Below are 16,193 nucleotides of genomic sequence, written 5' to 3'. Positions count from 1 at the left end.
CTTCTTTCGCGGTTCTATTAATATTTTAACAGTCAGTTATAATACACATACGAAGGATAATACTTTCTTAATTTATGATATGCGTGATCTTTCGTAATGTATAGTATGTGTGGTTAATTTTAAATATTTATGTTCAATAATATATATTCTTTATTTTGCTTTCTTGATATTAAGATAATTTCCAAATTATTTATTTATCCGCGTAGACATTTTCAATATTTTTGTGTAAGTAATTAACTTCATAACTTGACGCTCATCTCAATAATTCATATCATTACTTCGTCATTCCATGTCGTCAGAGATTTGTTCATCAAGACACAGCCGTCCTTTATGCGTGCCATTCAACGCAATTAAGGTTTTTTTATTCCGCGCGTGTGTCTCGTGCAAGTTAGCCTCTGCAAATATTGCGACCGCTCGTGAATTCGCGGTCACGTTCCGCGCGTAAAATACGTTCTCGGCGCTTTCGGGTTTATACGTCGAGTTTAGGGTTCGTCGGCACCTTAAAGCTAGGATAAAGCGGTTCTTTGAATGAGACTCCGCTCACTCGAAGATTTATACGCGCCGCGCTAGGAAAAATCGAGCAGATAAGATGAGATGATGCAACTACGTGCCAAAGAACACCAGGATCTACTTAGAGTAGATTGTTGATAAATTTCTACAAATACGTGAAGAAAAGTTTCGTAGAGAATGCCAGGTATTATATATATATATAATATCATACACATATAATATATCTATTCAGTCAATACTGGATCAAAACTTCAATTTCTTGCAAAGACATGTGCGATCTTCCAATATGTAATGGATAAAAAAAAAACGCGTTTGAAGGATACTTGCATCACCTCATCAGATATGAAATTTCACTCGAAAAAACATTTGTATAAAACACATGAAATGTAAAAATTTATAAATTACCAGTCGTTGCCGGTTTTGGAGACATTCTGTCGCTTGCGTCCAGTTTGATGAGGCTTTGGTTCGGCCACCATGTTTACATCTGTAAAAAACAGATATATTAAAAATAATAAAAAAGATATGCAAATAAAGTACAAAAGATATCAAATTGTTTAATTAATTAAATTATTAACAATTAATGTATTTGGAGATGTCAGATTTTTTTTATTAAGATATTTTATTAACATAAATAAAAAATTAGATTAATAAAAAAGTATATATATATATATATATATATATAATCTATATTCTTTTTATAGCTTTCCTTCATTTAATTTCTAATAATAACTGTTAGAAACTATATATATTATTATTAGATATATACATTCATTTTACATCAATCTTTAACTATTGAAACAGTACGTATTGGAACTTATTAATACTTCACGATTAAGAAGAAACTAGAATCTATTTTAAATCTACATTTTGGAAGATATTAAGATGACATAAAATTTTGAATATTTTACCGAGATGGATATATATATATATATATATATATATATATATATATATATATATATATATATATATCATATCAATCCGAATCAATCGTTTTTATCGATATTTTATTAAATTTTCGTTTTCACAAATACGCCAAATGACGCGGATGATAAAAATCGATTTGCAAATATGGTCGGTATTATATAATATAATAAAAGCGCAAAATGCGCTTTCATCGTTGCGCTACACCGCCTCGCAGTCTCCTGACGGCTTACGCGGATTAATAAAACGAAGACGAGCGCGAAGCGCAGTTTCCGCTCAGCGTTTCCGCAAACAGTTATTAATTTCGCTGCCTTTGAGCCGGCCCGTAGCGAGATTGATAATGAATGCGCCGCGTCGTCGACGAGCGATCAAGCGACAAGGATTTCTCATTCTTCTCGGTTTTGTCGGTAACTGAGATGGGGGGAAGGCCGTATTCATCATACAGAGCGATTCAAAAGTCATGCAACAGGTGTGCAGCGATATTGATCCGCTACGTATGCTATTCTATGGCGCCTCACGCCATTACATACGTATTTCTTCGAATGTTGGCAGGGTGATAAACGCTGCGCGTGATAAATAGATTATAACTCGCGAACTCTGTACGTAATTATACATACTATGACAAACGCAACGAAAGGAACCGTCTCATACAAGAGAGAATTAAAATAAGGATTAAAATAAATTATGATTGATTATACAATCGCATGATAAACATCAAGGATGCCGCATGCACCCGCAATATCCTTTCAGAATGGCGCGATATGTTGTACGTTTCTGAAATCAAGGTTAAGGATATCGAAACAAGAAAAAATAGCATGTCGCAGAACAGAGATAATAGTACTTGCTGGAGGCAGGAAGATGGAACGACAGAACCGATAAGAAAGGGAGTGTCAAGAGGGCTGAAAGAGAAAATGCAAAAAAAAAAGAAAAAAGTAGAGAAAAGCGATAAAGCGAAGAAAAACTAATATGAAGGAGAAGAGGAACATCTCCAATTTGATGGAACTGTTCTTCTATCTTTCTTCAGCGGGATGGAGAAAGTGGAAAAAGTGTAAATTGAATAGACAACAAGAAAAGAGACGAAGAGATTGTTGAGAAAAATTAATACTATATCAAGAATTTTATCGAAAAATAAGAAAAAAATTATATAAGTATATTTTATTATTAATTTCTCATTTAATTAAAAAAAAAATAGATATTAAGATATTAATATTAATGCGGAGAGAGAGGCGAATAATAAGATTAAATTTTTGATAAGAGAAAGTTCGCACCGGTGTCCATCTCTCGGAATATTTTAGTTTTATTCAAAGTCAAAACGTGCGATTTGAATAAAGTTAAAATAATTATAATTTCATAGAAACGCACAAATCACTTTATACTGAAATCATTTTCCATCGTCCCCGCTATTCCTGCAAGACGTTTGCTCGTATCCGTGTCGCTAACTTCCGGGCGTTCTGCAAACCGTTGAGGTCCTGTAGCAACCCCTACCACCACTCCTTCGCCATTTCAACCCCTCACGAGGGGTGGTTTGTGGATGTTCCTTGTTAGAGTAGCGGGCTGATTCCGTTGTGTGCGCAGCGGTGCGCTTCGTCCTTTGTGTGAGCTAACCAAACATCCCCTCCCTCCCCGGCACCATCCTCCTGTACCTTATCCTCAACCCCCCTCATTCTTCTGCTCCTCCATTATCGCGGCTACTTGCGCAAATTGTTTACACGTCGGTCCCCGAACATTTCATGAGGGCGTCCAAAAATTGATGGTTTGATAGATATTTGTTGCATTTTGTGGGGGGAGGAAAGGACTGATTTATTCAAGAAAGAAAAAGTGAGAGGATCTCACGGTGCCACTAGGAAGATATCGTATAAGATAATATTTGATTACTTAAAAAGCAATCGAAGCAAAACTAAAGCGTGTCGATATTCGACGAATAATACAATCTACAATATAATAAAGCTATTTGCATATATCATTTTGAAATCATTGGCAACTCTGCTTGTCTAATTTTTTAGAAATGACAATAATTATCTAATTGATCATTGCATCTAAGAATCTTGCTTGTGAATTAAGAAAAATTCAATGAGAGAGCGGAGCGCTTGGTTCGGTTGTCTGCTTATAACGCTTTACGAAGCTCGTTATCGAAACACTGCAGATACCAGCGCGCAGCAATTGCATTCGCCATTGTTTTTCTCGATTTGATTTTCCCGTATCGAAACGCGCGAGGATGGATTTATTGGTAATTTACTCCTCCGCGTGGCGGAAGGGAAAATCCCAGCGTCAAGGGGTTAAATGCAGCGCGGCGGAACGAAACTCCCCGACATTCGCTACCGCGACGCAGCTAATCGTTGCGGGCGTCGGCGTCGCCGCGAAGTTTAGTCGATACGCGGGTATACGCGGATGCAGTAGCGCGTATAAGAGAGAAAGAGAGAGTAGAAGAGAGAGAGAGAGAGAAAGTGTACAGTGACACATAGAGACCGAGAAAGAGAGAGAAACATAGAAACAGGAGAGAGAGAGAGAGAGGAAGTCGAGTATCGATGTCATCTCCAGCACGCGGTTGAAGGGTGATTCCTATATCGCGTTGTGAATTGTTCCTCGAACTAACCGCTCGGCGATGAGCGAGCGGGGATGTCGCGAGCGCGCGCGAGTGAGAGCGAGAGCGCGCGAGCGGAGCCGGAGCGGAATCTGTAACAGGCAGCGACGCTAATGGAATATGACAACGCGAGGCGAATAATAATCGGCCGTTTCTCCGTCGCCGAACTTCGTAATAAAACGAGCATTGTCCATGACGTTTCGTCGCCGACAGCGTCGCGACGTCACGACGGACGTCGTCCCGTCGCACGTGGATTTTTCAACCATTTCCACGCGAGCGCGCGTTTGCATTAACAATCTCATACTCATTGTCATGGATAATTACGCAGTGTATATGTTCAAAGAGTTTTTTATCAATTTAAGATAGGTCTCTCTTTAACGAAGATTTAATTGGACTTTATTTTATTTTTTTGAAATCTTTAATGCATAATCGAGTAATTTAATAATTATTTGCTAAAATAGAAATTTTACAATATTTATGATATTTATCTAAAATTGGCTGTAGATAACAAAAAAATCAATTTTTGTATTGGATTCTAGACCTGATAGTTAATTTTTTATATCTGATAGCTGTAATTTTCAATATTACATATTATAGTTTCATTCATTTTCTATAGAATTTCCTCCCCTTATGGGAAAATTCAGATTTCTCTCAGCGAAAATGTCTGAATGCTATCAGTTTTTATATGCTAAACGATTGAACAAATGGCTGAATGCAATTTGCGAATTAATATCGCACGAAAAAAAAATGATGAAAATTCAAAATTTATAACAGACAATGATTATTTCCAATATTTCGTTATGAAAAAGTAAAGTGACAATTCCGAATGTAACGAAAATTATAGATAAAAGATAATGATCGAAAAAAAAATTGAAATACCTTATGTATTAATGATTTAATAATTAATTTTCAAATTAAAATTTTATTTTTTACATTGCAGTTTTTACACATACAAATCTCGTTCGTTAATTATAGATATATCAGAATCGGATATATTAATTGCAAAAATATGCTATAATTTATCACGAACGCGTCACTATTATGTAATATGTAATACGTACAATTTGGGCTATCTCGCAAAATATATAATAAATTATATCGTAATGAGATAATTTATATCATCGTTATACTTTTAACAGAATCCGCATTGAATACGAGGAAAATAATTCATTTAATTCAAAAATTGAGATAATTAAGCGCTCAAGTACATGTATGCAATAAATTAAAATATTCTACTTGTTACGTTGCCAAAAATGTTGTAAATTCGCGTATTCGTGGAAATTCGTTACAATTATGGTGTTTATAAAAAAAAATTTTGCATTTTATATTAAATCCCAAGTAATTAATCTACTAATTTGGTTTCTTATTGTGTGACATATAACAAATTATTTCATATTATTACATAATAATAAAATAATAATCATATTTAATGTAAAGAATAATCGATAGACTGTTAAAATTGCTGACAATATGGGCTATTAATTTTCTAATCGCAGATCGTTAATCACAAGAGATGCCAAATTGTTAATTCATCAATTTATTTATGATCTTGCAGATCGAGTAATTAATGTTGCACGTGGGCTTGACCGGGCATATTTCGATATTCAATTGTATTCGAGAGCGATAATTTCATTATGGAATTTACACTAGCCCGATAAATCTCGCAAAATACCACATGGTAATACCTAATCCGCTCGCTTATTAATACGCTTCTTAACATATTTGACAATTATGTTTCTTATTTTCTTAATCGCTATATAGAATGATCGAAATATGATAATAATTAATAAATTACATCTATGTATCATGTTTAATTCTCCGAATAATCGTACGCTATTAAAATTGTTAATATAATTCCCTCGAAAAATTGAAATACTTACTAAATTCTCTGAAAATTATGTCAAAGATAGAAACTCGTTATCTATTCATTCATATACTTATTAAAATTAGTTTGTAAAAAGTTGTCGTTTATTTTTAATCGTTTAATGAAGCTTAAAAAATGGAAAGCTTTCTTCGAAATCCGTGTTTATGAAAAGCTTTTCTCATTTCGGGATCATGAAAGAGAGAGAAGCATACAGTTAATAAGCGCGATTTTTCGCTGCACATGCTGCCGCGAAGATCAATTAACTAAAATAAAAAAAATGCCGGTCGATAGTTGAAGCGGGCTCGGCGCGGCTGATCCACGAATACAGCACTCGCAGAACGCAGGATGGCGGAAGTTATCACCGTGTACAAGCGCGGTTACAAGTTCGGCCGTTAAAAGCGCGCCCGGTGAGCTTCGGTACCAGCCAGTGCGACTCGGACTCGGCTCGGCTCGACTCGACATGCACGCATTACGCTATTAGCCCACGACACGACATCATTTCCATCGTTTCGCTACACTCTTCGCCGGGGCTCGGCCCTTTAATTGCGCCCCGTTATTTATAGCCGCAGTTAAAACTTGCTTGGCCGTAGAACGGAACAACGATACTGGGTGTCTTCTCGCCTCTCTAACCCGGATAAATAGTTTGCCGTTAGTGGAGATTTTGAGAGAGACCATCGCACAAATTATCTCGCAAATATTTTACGCGTCTTCATTTTGTTCAACTCATCTATATATTACTAATACTATTTTATAAAAGAGAGATAATTATATTCTGCCGAGAATATAAAACTTTTCCGATGTATTTTCTTTTCTTTTATAAAGCCCGGTATTATTTTTATATAAATAGATACATGTCTTCAGATAAAAATGTGCAATATAGAAATTATTTTCAATTTTATCTCATATGTATTTAACAAAGCACTGATACATTTTTCATTTAAGAATAACCATTTATTGCATTTTGTATTCTTTATGTCTTTCATATCTACTTTTTCCGATTCTTTACGATTACCCTCTTGTCATATTTTCAATATTTTATTATCTCTTCCAGATTCTCAAAATATCTCTATGTATGTTGCACAGTATATATATATATTTTTTTTATATATATGGTAATATATGTATAATGTGATTTTATTTAATATCCTTCACATAACATCGTTATATATTTCTTGTGCATTAAGTTACGATCCATTACATCATTGGTCAATCTCTATTTCTGAATGATCTCAAATTAATAAAAAGGAATACCATTACATATCTCTCTCTCTTCACTTTTTCAAATTTCAGATAATAAAAATGTTCAATGTATCAATATATGTAGATTTATAACACAATAATTAAAACAATATACGGATGGTTTATTTAATATTCAGATAATAACACATCTGTAATAATACTCGACTAACGATCTCTTCGCATTCTATAGCAAAATCGATAAATAAGAGTAGCACCGACATGTTGGCTGACTCTCTCTTTTTTAATCCCGCTAATCCCGCGGTCGAAAAAGAGGAATCCGCGAATTCGCATTGGTTGCCGCGAAAGGGCCCGCGGGGGCTAATCTTGGCGGGCCCTTTGTCGGCGAAAGTTCTTTTGTTTACCCCGTACGGGGGCAGGGGGAAGGCCGAGCTCTGCACGCGAAAAAGGGGTAGGCACTTATTAAGCAAGCCCGGCTTTGTGCGAGCCTTCAGTCGTGCTTCCCTTCCTCTTTTCGGGGGCGTCGTCACGTCCGTAGACGGATTGACCGGACGGCGAGCTCGGACGAGCGCGATGCAACGTAAAAGGACTCCACATTTCTGTTGAAATATCGGCTCGAAATGTGGTCGGCGTTCAATATAGCGAGCTTGAATGCGCCAGTCGCTTTCAATGGCACCGCGCCACATCGCGTAAGGGATGGCGCGCTAATTATGGTGCTTGTGCTGTGTGATTGGAATGTATCGTATAATTTTTTTCTTTTTCTTACATACGATTACGGTTTCATAATTATGGTAATTCAAATTTAAGCACGTCACTAATTTATACGTATATTTATTGATCGATTAAAATTCATGTGTTAAGATATATTTGAAACTGTCAAGAGAGAGAGAGAGAGAAGAGAAGAGAAGAGACACATACAATTTTTTTTAAATAAAACATTTTACATATGACATTTATAATGCATAATTATATTTTTTAGTAATAAATTAATTGTTATTGATGTATCAATATAAAATATATAAACATGATAATTGTATTAACATTTAATTGATATAAAATAAATATTTAATTACATTTAAACAGTTACACATTATGCGAGAGAAATATATATCTTCTTTACAAAATTAATTATTAATGAAAAGGTCCTAATCAATTGGAATCAAATCCCATACTTTGTAAGAAGTAACCGTTCGACGTGTGCAAAATATAAAATAGTTATCGAGTGTCACTCGGTGTGTCAGTTGTAAGTCAATCTTAGAAAAAGTTTAGAAAAGATCAAAAATCAACAAATTCAGAGACTGGAGAGCAGTCAGGAAAATGTTTGTGAGTTCTACTTTTAGTTTTTGAAAAGTTTAGTATGATTCAAAAATATCTTATCTCTCTTCAAGTTTCGTCGAATCACTACTTTAAATTGCTAAGAAAAAATAAATTTAAAAAGGATTAAATTAAAACTTAATTTTTTTTCTCCGTTATATGAAGTTAAAAATTTGCTTGAGAAATTTGTATCATTCTTATTTATGCAACTCTATTATTTTACTTATTGTTAGGCACTGCTGTTTGATTGCCGTCTTTGAGTTTAGTAGCTTTTTCAGCTACATTTTTGCATAAAAACTTTTTCATCTAGATTATATCGATACTAGGTTAAAAAATTATTATTTTTTTATGTATAATTTAAAATTTTTATTTTTATTTTAAAATATTATCCTCCCCCCCATCTTTTTCATCCATTAAAATTTAAATGTTGATTCATAATACAAGTTGATCTCGATTTCCAGCGTGATACGAGAAATGAAAGATTTTGTTTATCGCAAATGCAATCGTAAATTGTATGAAATAGGAAGAGATTGAAAGTGTCATATTTCTTTAACCATCGTCGCGTGAATTACTGCATGAAGAAAGTATTGTATAAAAAATTCGCCATTTCACAACTTCACTAGGAGAGCGTTGAGAATCGTGTACGGTATTTCCATTGTATGAGCAGATGCTTCTTCTAATTCTGCTTTGGCAAGAATAACACGAAAAGCGAGAACGCGGTCATAAATTGAAACAATTTCTCGACGACAGCGTCGCGAAACACACCGTCTACGAAAGAGACGCAGCTTCCGACATCGACGATGCGCGGGCGGACCGGCATCGCGACATAATCGCCCGGCGTTCTCGCGCGCCTCCCGCCTTTTGTAACTGCCAACGGGCCAATCTAAGTGACGTACGGCTTTGCGCGACCTCGCGACCTCATACCGCATCCACCATAATCATTTCATACACAATAGTCGGACGCCGTTCGCAACGAGATGCGCGCAATGCTGGAGCGACGAGCGGGGGGGTGGCTCAGTGCGGAACAGTGCGCGGCTGCAAGAGTAATGGATGCAATTTGTAGCCACCTCCATCCCTCCATCCCACCCACCCTCCCTTCCCCCCGCATTCCAGGGCAGCCGATGCTGCACGCATGATCCGCGAATTTACACGTGTGCTCGTCGGCCACTCTCCCTCCTCCCCGTGGATGATCCCGAAAGTTTCTCTTTCGCAGGGTGCAACGTAACGTACCGGGTTTTCCCACTTCGTTAACTCCGATAAAAAAAGTGACAGTATAGATATAAGAATAAATCCGAGCGCGGTATAAAATGTCACGAGGGAGAGGGAAGAAAGAAAATAATTAAACGATTTAAATATTCTACACTATGATAAGAAATACTCGATATTTATTAAGTTTCTCTTTTTTATAATAGTAATCGGTTTTAAGCTAAATTTACGAATACGCTTTCGTCAATGCGAATTCCATATATATATATATATATATATATATATATATATATATATATATATATATGTAATGGGAGCCAATATCCATATAGAAAGTTCTAAATGCGGATAATATGCAGTCAATCGCCAATGCCATTAATCTCGTTCTTTGCATTTGAAATTCTTTACGATCGTTCAGAAAATAAAATCCTGATCATTCGTTTTATTTAAAATAAGTTTATAGAACGGTAACAATTAACATCTATCCATTGAAGTGATCTGTTAATTAAAAATTAACATATTCAATAATGGTTTCTTATTTGGATGCAACGCGCGCTGCTGCAACTCAATCTTTTATATACAGACGTTTATTCTAAAGAAAGCAAATGACACATATATTCTCTTTTTAAATTCGTTTAAAATTTATTGCGTTAATAAAATTTGCAAAAAAAAAAAAAAAAAAGACAATACACTTATATTTTACCTTATAGTAGATTTTGCGATACAATGTGAAGAATATTTAGGATCGTCGAGGGTCGAATCGATAGAGTTAGAATTAAGTTGGGAAGTCCGCGGGGGCGAGCGAGCGTACGTAATTACATGGAAAAAATTCCAGTCAGGAGGCAAGCGTTCTCGTTGTTGAGTTAGAGTCCGCGTTGCGTGGCGTGCCCGGACTTAGAAATCGGCCAGCCAATCAGCCAATCACGTACCCGTACCATGGTTACCTTCTGATCGCTCTCGGAACCCTACCAAAATCTCGGCGGGCCAATCGAGCCGGACCGGCACGCTTCTGCCAAATTGCGCACTATTTTTAAATATTAAGTCCGCTCCCGTCGAAGAATGCCCGTTCGATCGAAACTTGCCGACATTCAGCTCGAGTCGCGACGGTTAATTTTTATCGGACATCGCTAAACGACGCGTTCCCGAATCCAGCTCAAAACAGACTAGAAAATGCCATAAGAACGTAAGATTATGTCAATTTTTTTTGCTTGAAAAAGAATTTATATTTAAAAAAATATATTTATTATTATATTTATTGCCTGATATATGCGGATTATGGAACATATATAGAGCGCCGGAATACGTTTCTTTCTTTTCGTAACAAATTTAACTGCGCTTTGCATTCACCCTAGCTTATATCTTCCGTTTATCGCAAAACTTGCTTCGCATTAAGCAATCACGTTATCAACGGCGTGAATTTTCACGACGGCGGCCATTCGCGCTTTAAATCGAAGCGATTATCGTATCAGCACGGATTCAAGTCAAGAACCTTCCGCAGAGGCGAAAGGATAAGAAGTTTAAAATGTGTGTGTCGCGCTGTATAAAGTTTATTATCATTTAATTTTCCATCATTTTGTATTATCCTACGCTGTTTCGCAGACGGGCCGCATTAGTAAGCAAGGAATAATATCGATGCCCCCGGTAGCAAAGTTCTGAATTCGGATCGACTTGGCGCGATGCATCGAGCTACTTTCGCGTTATGCAATATTAATGCCCGCGCGTCACTTTAAAATACAAACACTTTGGGCCGCGCTTGAATAATGCATATCCACGTTGCTTCGTTACCGATTCGCGTCGTTTCTCGATTTATCCCGTGGCGAGAATCGCCACGAATTACTACACTTTGATTTTATCCCTCTCTTCCCACCTTCACGTATTACACAGCAGCTCGCAAAAAATATTATGGTCGAATAAGTAATGATCCGACCGCACATATTTCTAACGTGACACTCTAACTTCGTTGACCTCATTCGTAGATCTTTCGTAGATTCTCCCATCTTGGACTATCCGCAACTATCCAAGGGTCTGGAACGTGCCAGACATTCCACGAGATAAAATGTATGTTGCGGAATACATCAAGAAGCGTTCACACTTCCGCATAGCGATGCAAAGTAATTTTAATGAATATGAATATAGTGCGGTCTAATAGTGTATCCGTGGTATCGGGAACATGGTAATTACACGAAAAATAAAAAAATGTGATTAAAGAGAAATTGGATAAATCAGCCACATTAAAAGTTAACAAATCAAATATATTTTGCAAGATTCATGAATTTCACGTTGCACAAAACACTTTTAAGCTTAAAATTAATAATTAGTTCGCGTAAGTTAAAATTAATAATTAATTTGTGAATTAAATTGAAAATATGCCGTGTAGAATATACATTAATCTCAAAATTGTAAATGTTATTTTATTTTAATTCTACACAGGGAATATCTTTACTTTAACTCACAAATTAATTATTAGTTTTATATTTTACAAAGTTATAAGTGTGTTTTCAAATTCACGAATCTCAAAATTAGATTTATTAATTTTTCACGTAACCGATTCATCCAATTCTTTCTTAAATAAGAAGATAAGATTACTCTATTGAAGAAAATTAATTTTAAAAATCACAAAATTAATATCTTCTATCATTTTTAAGTTTAGATAACTACTTTTTAACGGCAAGTCGTTTAAATTTCAACATCGACTATCAGAGCATAAATAAAAAAATCCAACACATTTTATATTTAAAATCAAGTAATTTGATGTAAAAATTATAATTCAATGTCCATTAACTTCACGATTTTAATTTTTTTTTTTTAATTACTACAAAATTCAAATTCAAATCTAAAGATGACAGCGAATCGCTCTATCACGTTAAACTCAAATGGATACTCTCTCTTTTCTTTCAAAAATATAATTAACTCAATCATATAATCGTCGAAAAAATGATATCGAGATTGTTAAAAACCAGGACACCTGATATATGCCGGTTCCGGCGATCTTTTCTGCATTATTCTAGCGGGCGATGCGCAAATTGCCAAACTTTTCACGCCCTGCTGTTATTGTTATTGTTGTCGTCGAGATAATTACGCGCCGGCACAATTAAATCACACAACAATATCGAGTTTCCGTATCGATCGCACGTTGATCAATAACGCATTCGCCGACTAACGCTTGCGTTTCATCCGTACATATACAATATGTATGTGTATTAACGCTTTAACGACAAATATAACATTTTGCCTGAATTGCACGCCCATGCACGCACGCAATTTACGCAGTCGAGCCTCATCGTCGCCGAAAATTATCGAGGAGCGTAAACAATGTCGGACTCTCATTTTTGGTGTTGTTCTTCAATCAGATGATATCAGATATTTATGGAATGTTAGAGATTAAAATGATGAAAATTGTGAAAGCTGTAGAAAGATTGATAACGAAAATCAAAGATTAGATTCATACAGAATAATAGTTTTGTGAAAAAAAATCGGATTTTCAGTATCGATCATTTTATTTAGATATCTCTCTGAAGTTTATAAACATGAAGGAGAAAAATAAAAAAAGAAGAAACTAAATGATTGCTATTCGTGAGAACATGAGCAACAATATATGCGTCACTTAATAAATTTTGTATGTCCACAATTCTTTAGAAATAAAAACTTTTAAATTTTTAAACGTAACTAACAATTGCATATAATTAACAATTTCGATAATCGTTTAATACACACGTTCAATACATTACACATTTAATATCAATCAATTAAAACAAAAATAATTACGAAGAAAAGAAACATAAATAAAGGAAGAAAGGATAATATTAGAGTAAGCTTCCTGTAAAGATTGCAACTAAATTTCATCAAGTTTTCTGTAAAATAAAAAAAAATATAAAACAAGTATTAAATCTCATTGTCAGTAATAATTAAAACGTAATTATTAACCCGACAATATATATAATACAGTTTTATCTAAAAATTTTATCCTTTTCAGAGAATTTAAGAAATAACTTATGATATTTAAGAAATATCTTCGATCAAACTTAGAAATGCAGAATTTTTCCGTAACGCTTATTTTCAACGAGGATCTTGAATTCTGCAATGTATTGAAGATAAACTCCTATATCTGCTACTATTATTATAGTACACCGTTATTATAATTATTTCGCGATGACAACAATATATAGAGGAGCAACCGCGATGTTTTGAAAATTGCATAAGAAGACTGAAGACTGGTAGGAGGGAAAGAAGGTGAATTCTCTCACAAATGTCATTATGGGCGTGCATTTCGTCGCTAATTACAGCGAAATACCCGCGAGGCTTGTCCTTTCCTCGGTTAATTAGTTAAACTCCCCTCTTCCCGACGGTGATAAGCCGGGGAATTTTGTCCTTAACGAGCTGCGCACGCGGCTCCTTTAAGGGACAATGACGAACCGCCGCGACGTTATCCTCCGAGAGGGTGAGAACGATGTTTGTACGCGCGCTCGTCGTAAAGGCTATTTTACGCGTCGCCAACGGGAAGGGTAAGTCAAATGCGCGGGTTACATGGTTGAATTCTCCACGAGTACCGTGTTTTAGGTAGAGAGAAAGAGAGAAGAGTACTCATGCGAGTTACTTATCACACAAGATAGTGTGCTGCGTAAATATCAATATTCGTTGCCGAGCTGAGTGGCAAAATGCACCTAGATCCAGCAAGTTAGATAGCAACGAATATCTCAGCAAAGAATACTGTTTATTTCGAAAGCAGTCGCGACAAGCGAGTCGTGCTCTAATTTTAAAATGTATACTCTAACCCGCTATATATCTAAATTTGTCATTAATAATCCTATAAATCTACTTAGAAATTCTGATAATTAAATGATATTTATTTATATTGTTATTTCTAATAATAACATTTTTATGACCGATAAAATTCTGTAACTATGTGCAATCGTTACGTTACAAGAATAGTTATAAATAGTACAATTATGAATATTTATAATAAAGATATAGGTATATGTTCCTTGCATATTAATTTTAAAGTCACGACGATTGATAATGGTTACAATCATTGAAAGATTTAAATTAGCAACTCTAAATTTAACACTCGACATGAAATTTTCCTTATCTCATTATAATTCGATTTGGCAGACGAATGACATTTCACTATTTATAAATTATCTATAAAACACTTATCTACAAAGCCATTTTCGTGATAGATAAACAGCGTCTAGAATTAAAATACAGCTAAATGTAAGATCGAACATATGTTTTATAATCTGTTTTTATAGTGTCTGTATATTTTAACAAGATTTTCCAAAGCATCGTCTCAAGTGATCTTTCAAAATGAATTTATATTTCACCGAATTTGTCTTTTCTCATATCGTATATTGTGGAAAATCAAAATCGTACATAATATGAGAGAGAATTTTCAATTTTTCTAATATATATCTGCATCTTAACATAAATCATTCCGCTAAAATTAATTTCCCTCGATGTAAATATCGCAAGATACAAAAATACTTAATATAATATAAACAGCGTAAAACAATATATAAAATATAAGAATTTATAAAATAATTTTAAAAATATAATTGTAAAAAAAGAAACGCAAGTAATAGGTCTCATATTCGACTCGCTTCTCTGGTAAACCAGACATAAGGGCTGCACTAGCACCGCCGGGATGCATTTATAATGCGCACCTCATTGTCTAGGATGGTAAATCGCGGGTGCGGGAACGGGCGTTACTTTCGAGCGAAACGTGTAGCCGAAGCGAGTGCCCTGCTGGGAACGCTGTTTCGGCAGTTACATCGCAAACTGCACAGCGAGTTGTACTTTGGAGATTTTGACGACCGCTGGGATTTATTCGATTATTACATATGTTATGATATCTCTCATTACTAACGAATTCTAATGAAAAGAATATACCTTTAATTTACTGTAGCAAAGACCAAGATTTTTTAATGAAATCTTCAATCGCACGTTGTGATGTCGAAATCATGAATCAACTTGTTGCCAATCGTGATTTAAACCGAGATCTCATTGTGTATTTTCAATACATATAATATTCATATAATAATATAAAATAATTACATTTCTCCTAAAATATATATAAATAATTAATTTCTCACACTTAATACACGCATATATATTATTTCATATATATTACTTATATTCATTATCATTGCAGCATAATACATGAAGAATATTTATAAAATGGAATGCATTAATGAAATCTCATTGTGTGGATATTGCGGGTAATGCGAAGTTAGTAAAGTAGAATTTCATTATAATAAAATATATACATATTTACGTGAAAATGTTGCAAATGTTACAATGATCAATTAAGTTTACTTTGATTCTGTTATAGATTTGTTAAGCATTATTATGGAAAGTATCGATTTTAATTACTCTTTTGAATTACGAGAAATATAATATTTGGCGTATTTAATTATTTTCTATATTTGTGCACAAGCATTTGCATGTTATGTCTATCTTACTATAAGCCACACGAATATTTGTGCGTATTCTAATTACAATTCTAATATAATTACGACAGTAAAAGCTCTCCATTATCCAAACTAATAGGGGGATACAAGTATTTAAATAAGCGAATTTCCAAATAACAAAAGTATTGCT

General features: G+C 34.7%; 1 protein-coding gene across 1 annotated transcript in view; it reads right to left on the bottom strand.

Annotated features, from left to right (window-relative positions):
* LOC138940664 (uncharacterized) overlaps window positions 1–16,193 on the bottom strand; it is an 80,742-nt gene that overhangs the window by 43,690 nt on the left and 20,859 nt on the right. Inside the window, exon 3 of the mRNA XM_070309777.1 lies at window positions 916–994. Within this exon, the coding sequence (XP_070165878.1) occupies window positions 916–994 (79 nt within the window). The remainder of the gene's footprint in view (window positions 1–915; window positions 995–16,193) is intronic.

The sequence above is a fragment of the Polyergus mexicanus genome, unplaced genomic scaffold (assembly GCF_030449975.1).
Source record: "Polyergus mexicanus isolate NDT 795.1 unplaced genomic scaffold, iyPolMexi1.0 SCAF_2, whole genome shotgun sequence".
NCBI classification, from domain to species: domain Eukaryota; kingdom Metazoa; phylum Arthropoda; class Insecta; order Hymenoptera; family Formicidae; genus Polyergus; species Polyergus mexicanus.
Note: the sequence above shows the minus strand (reverse complement) of the source record. Positions and strands in the feature narration are given on the sequence as shown.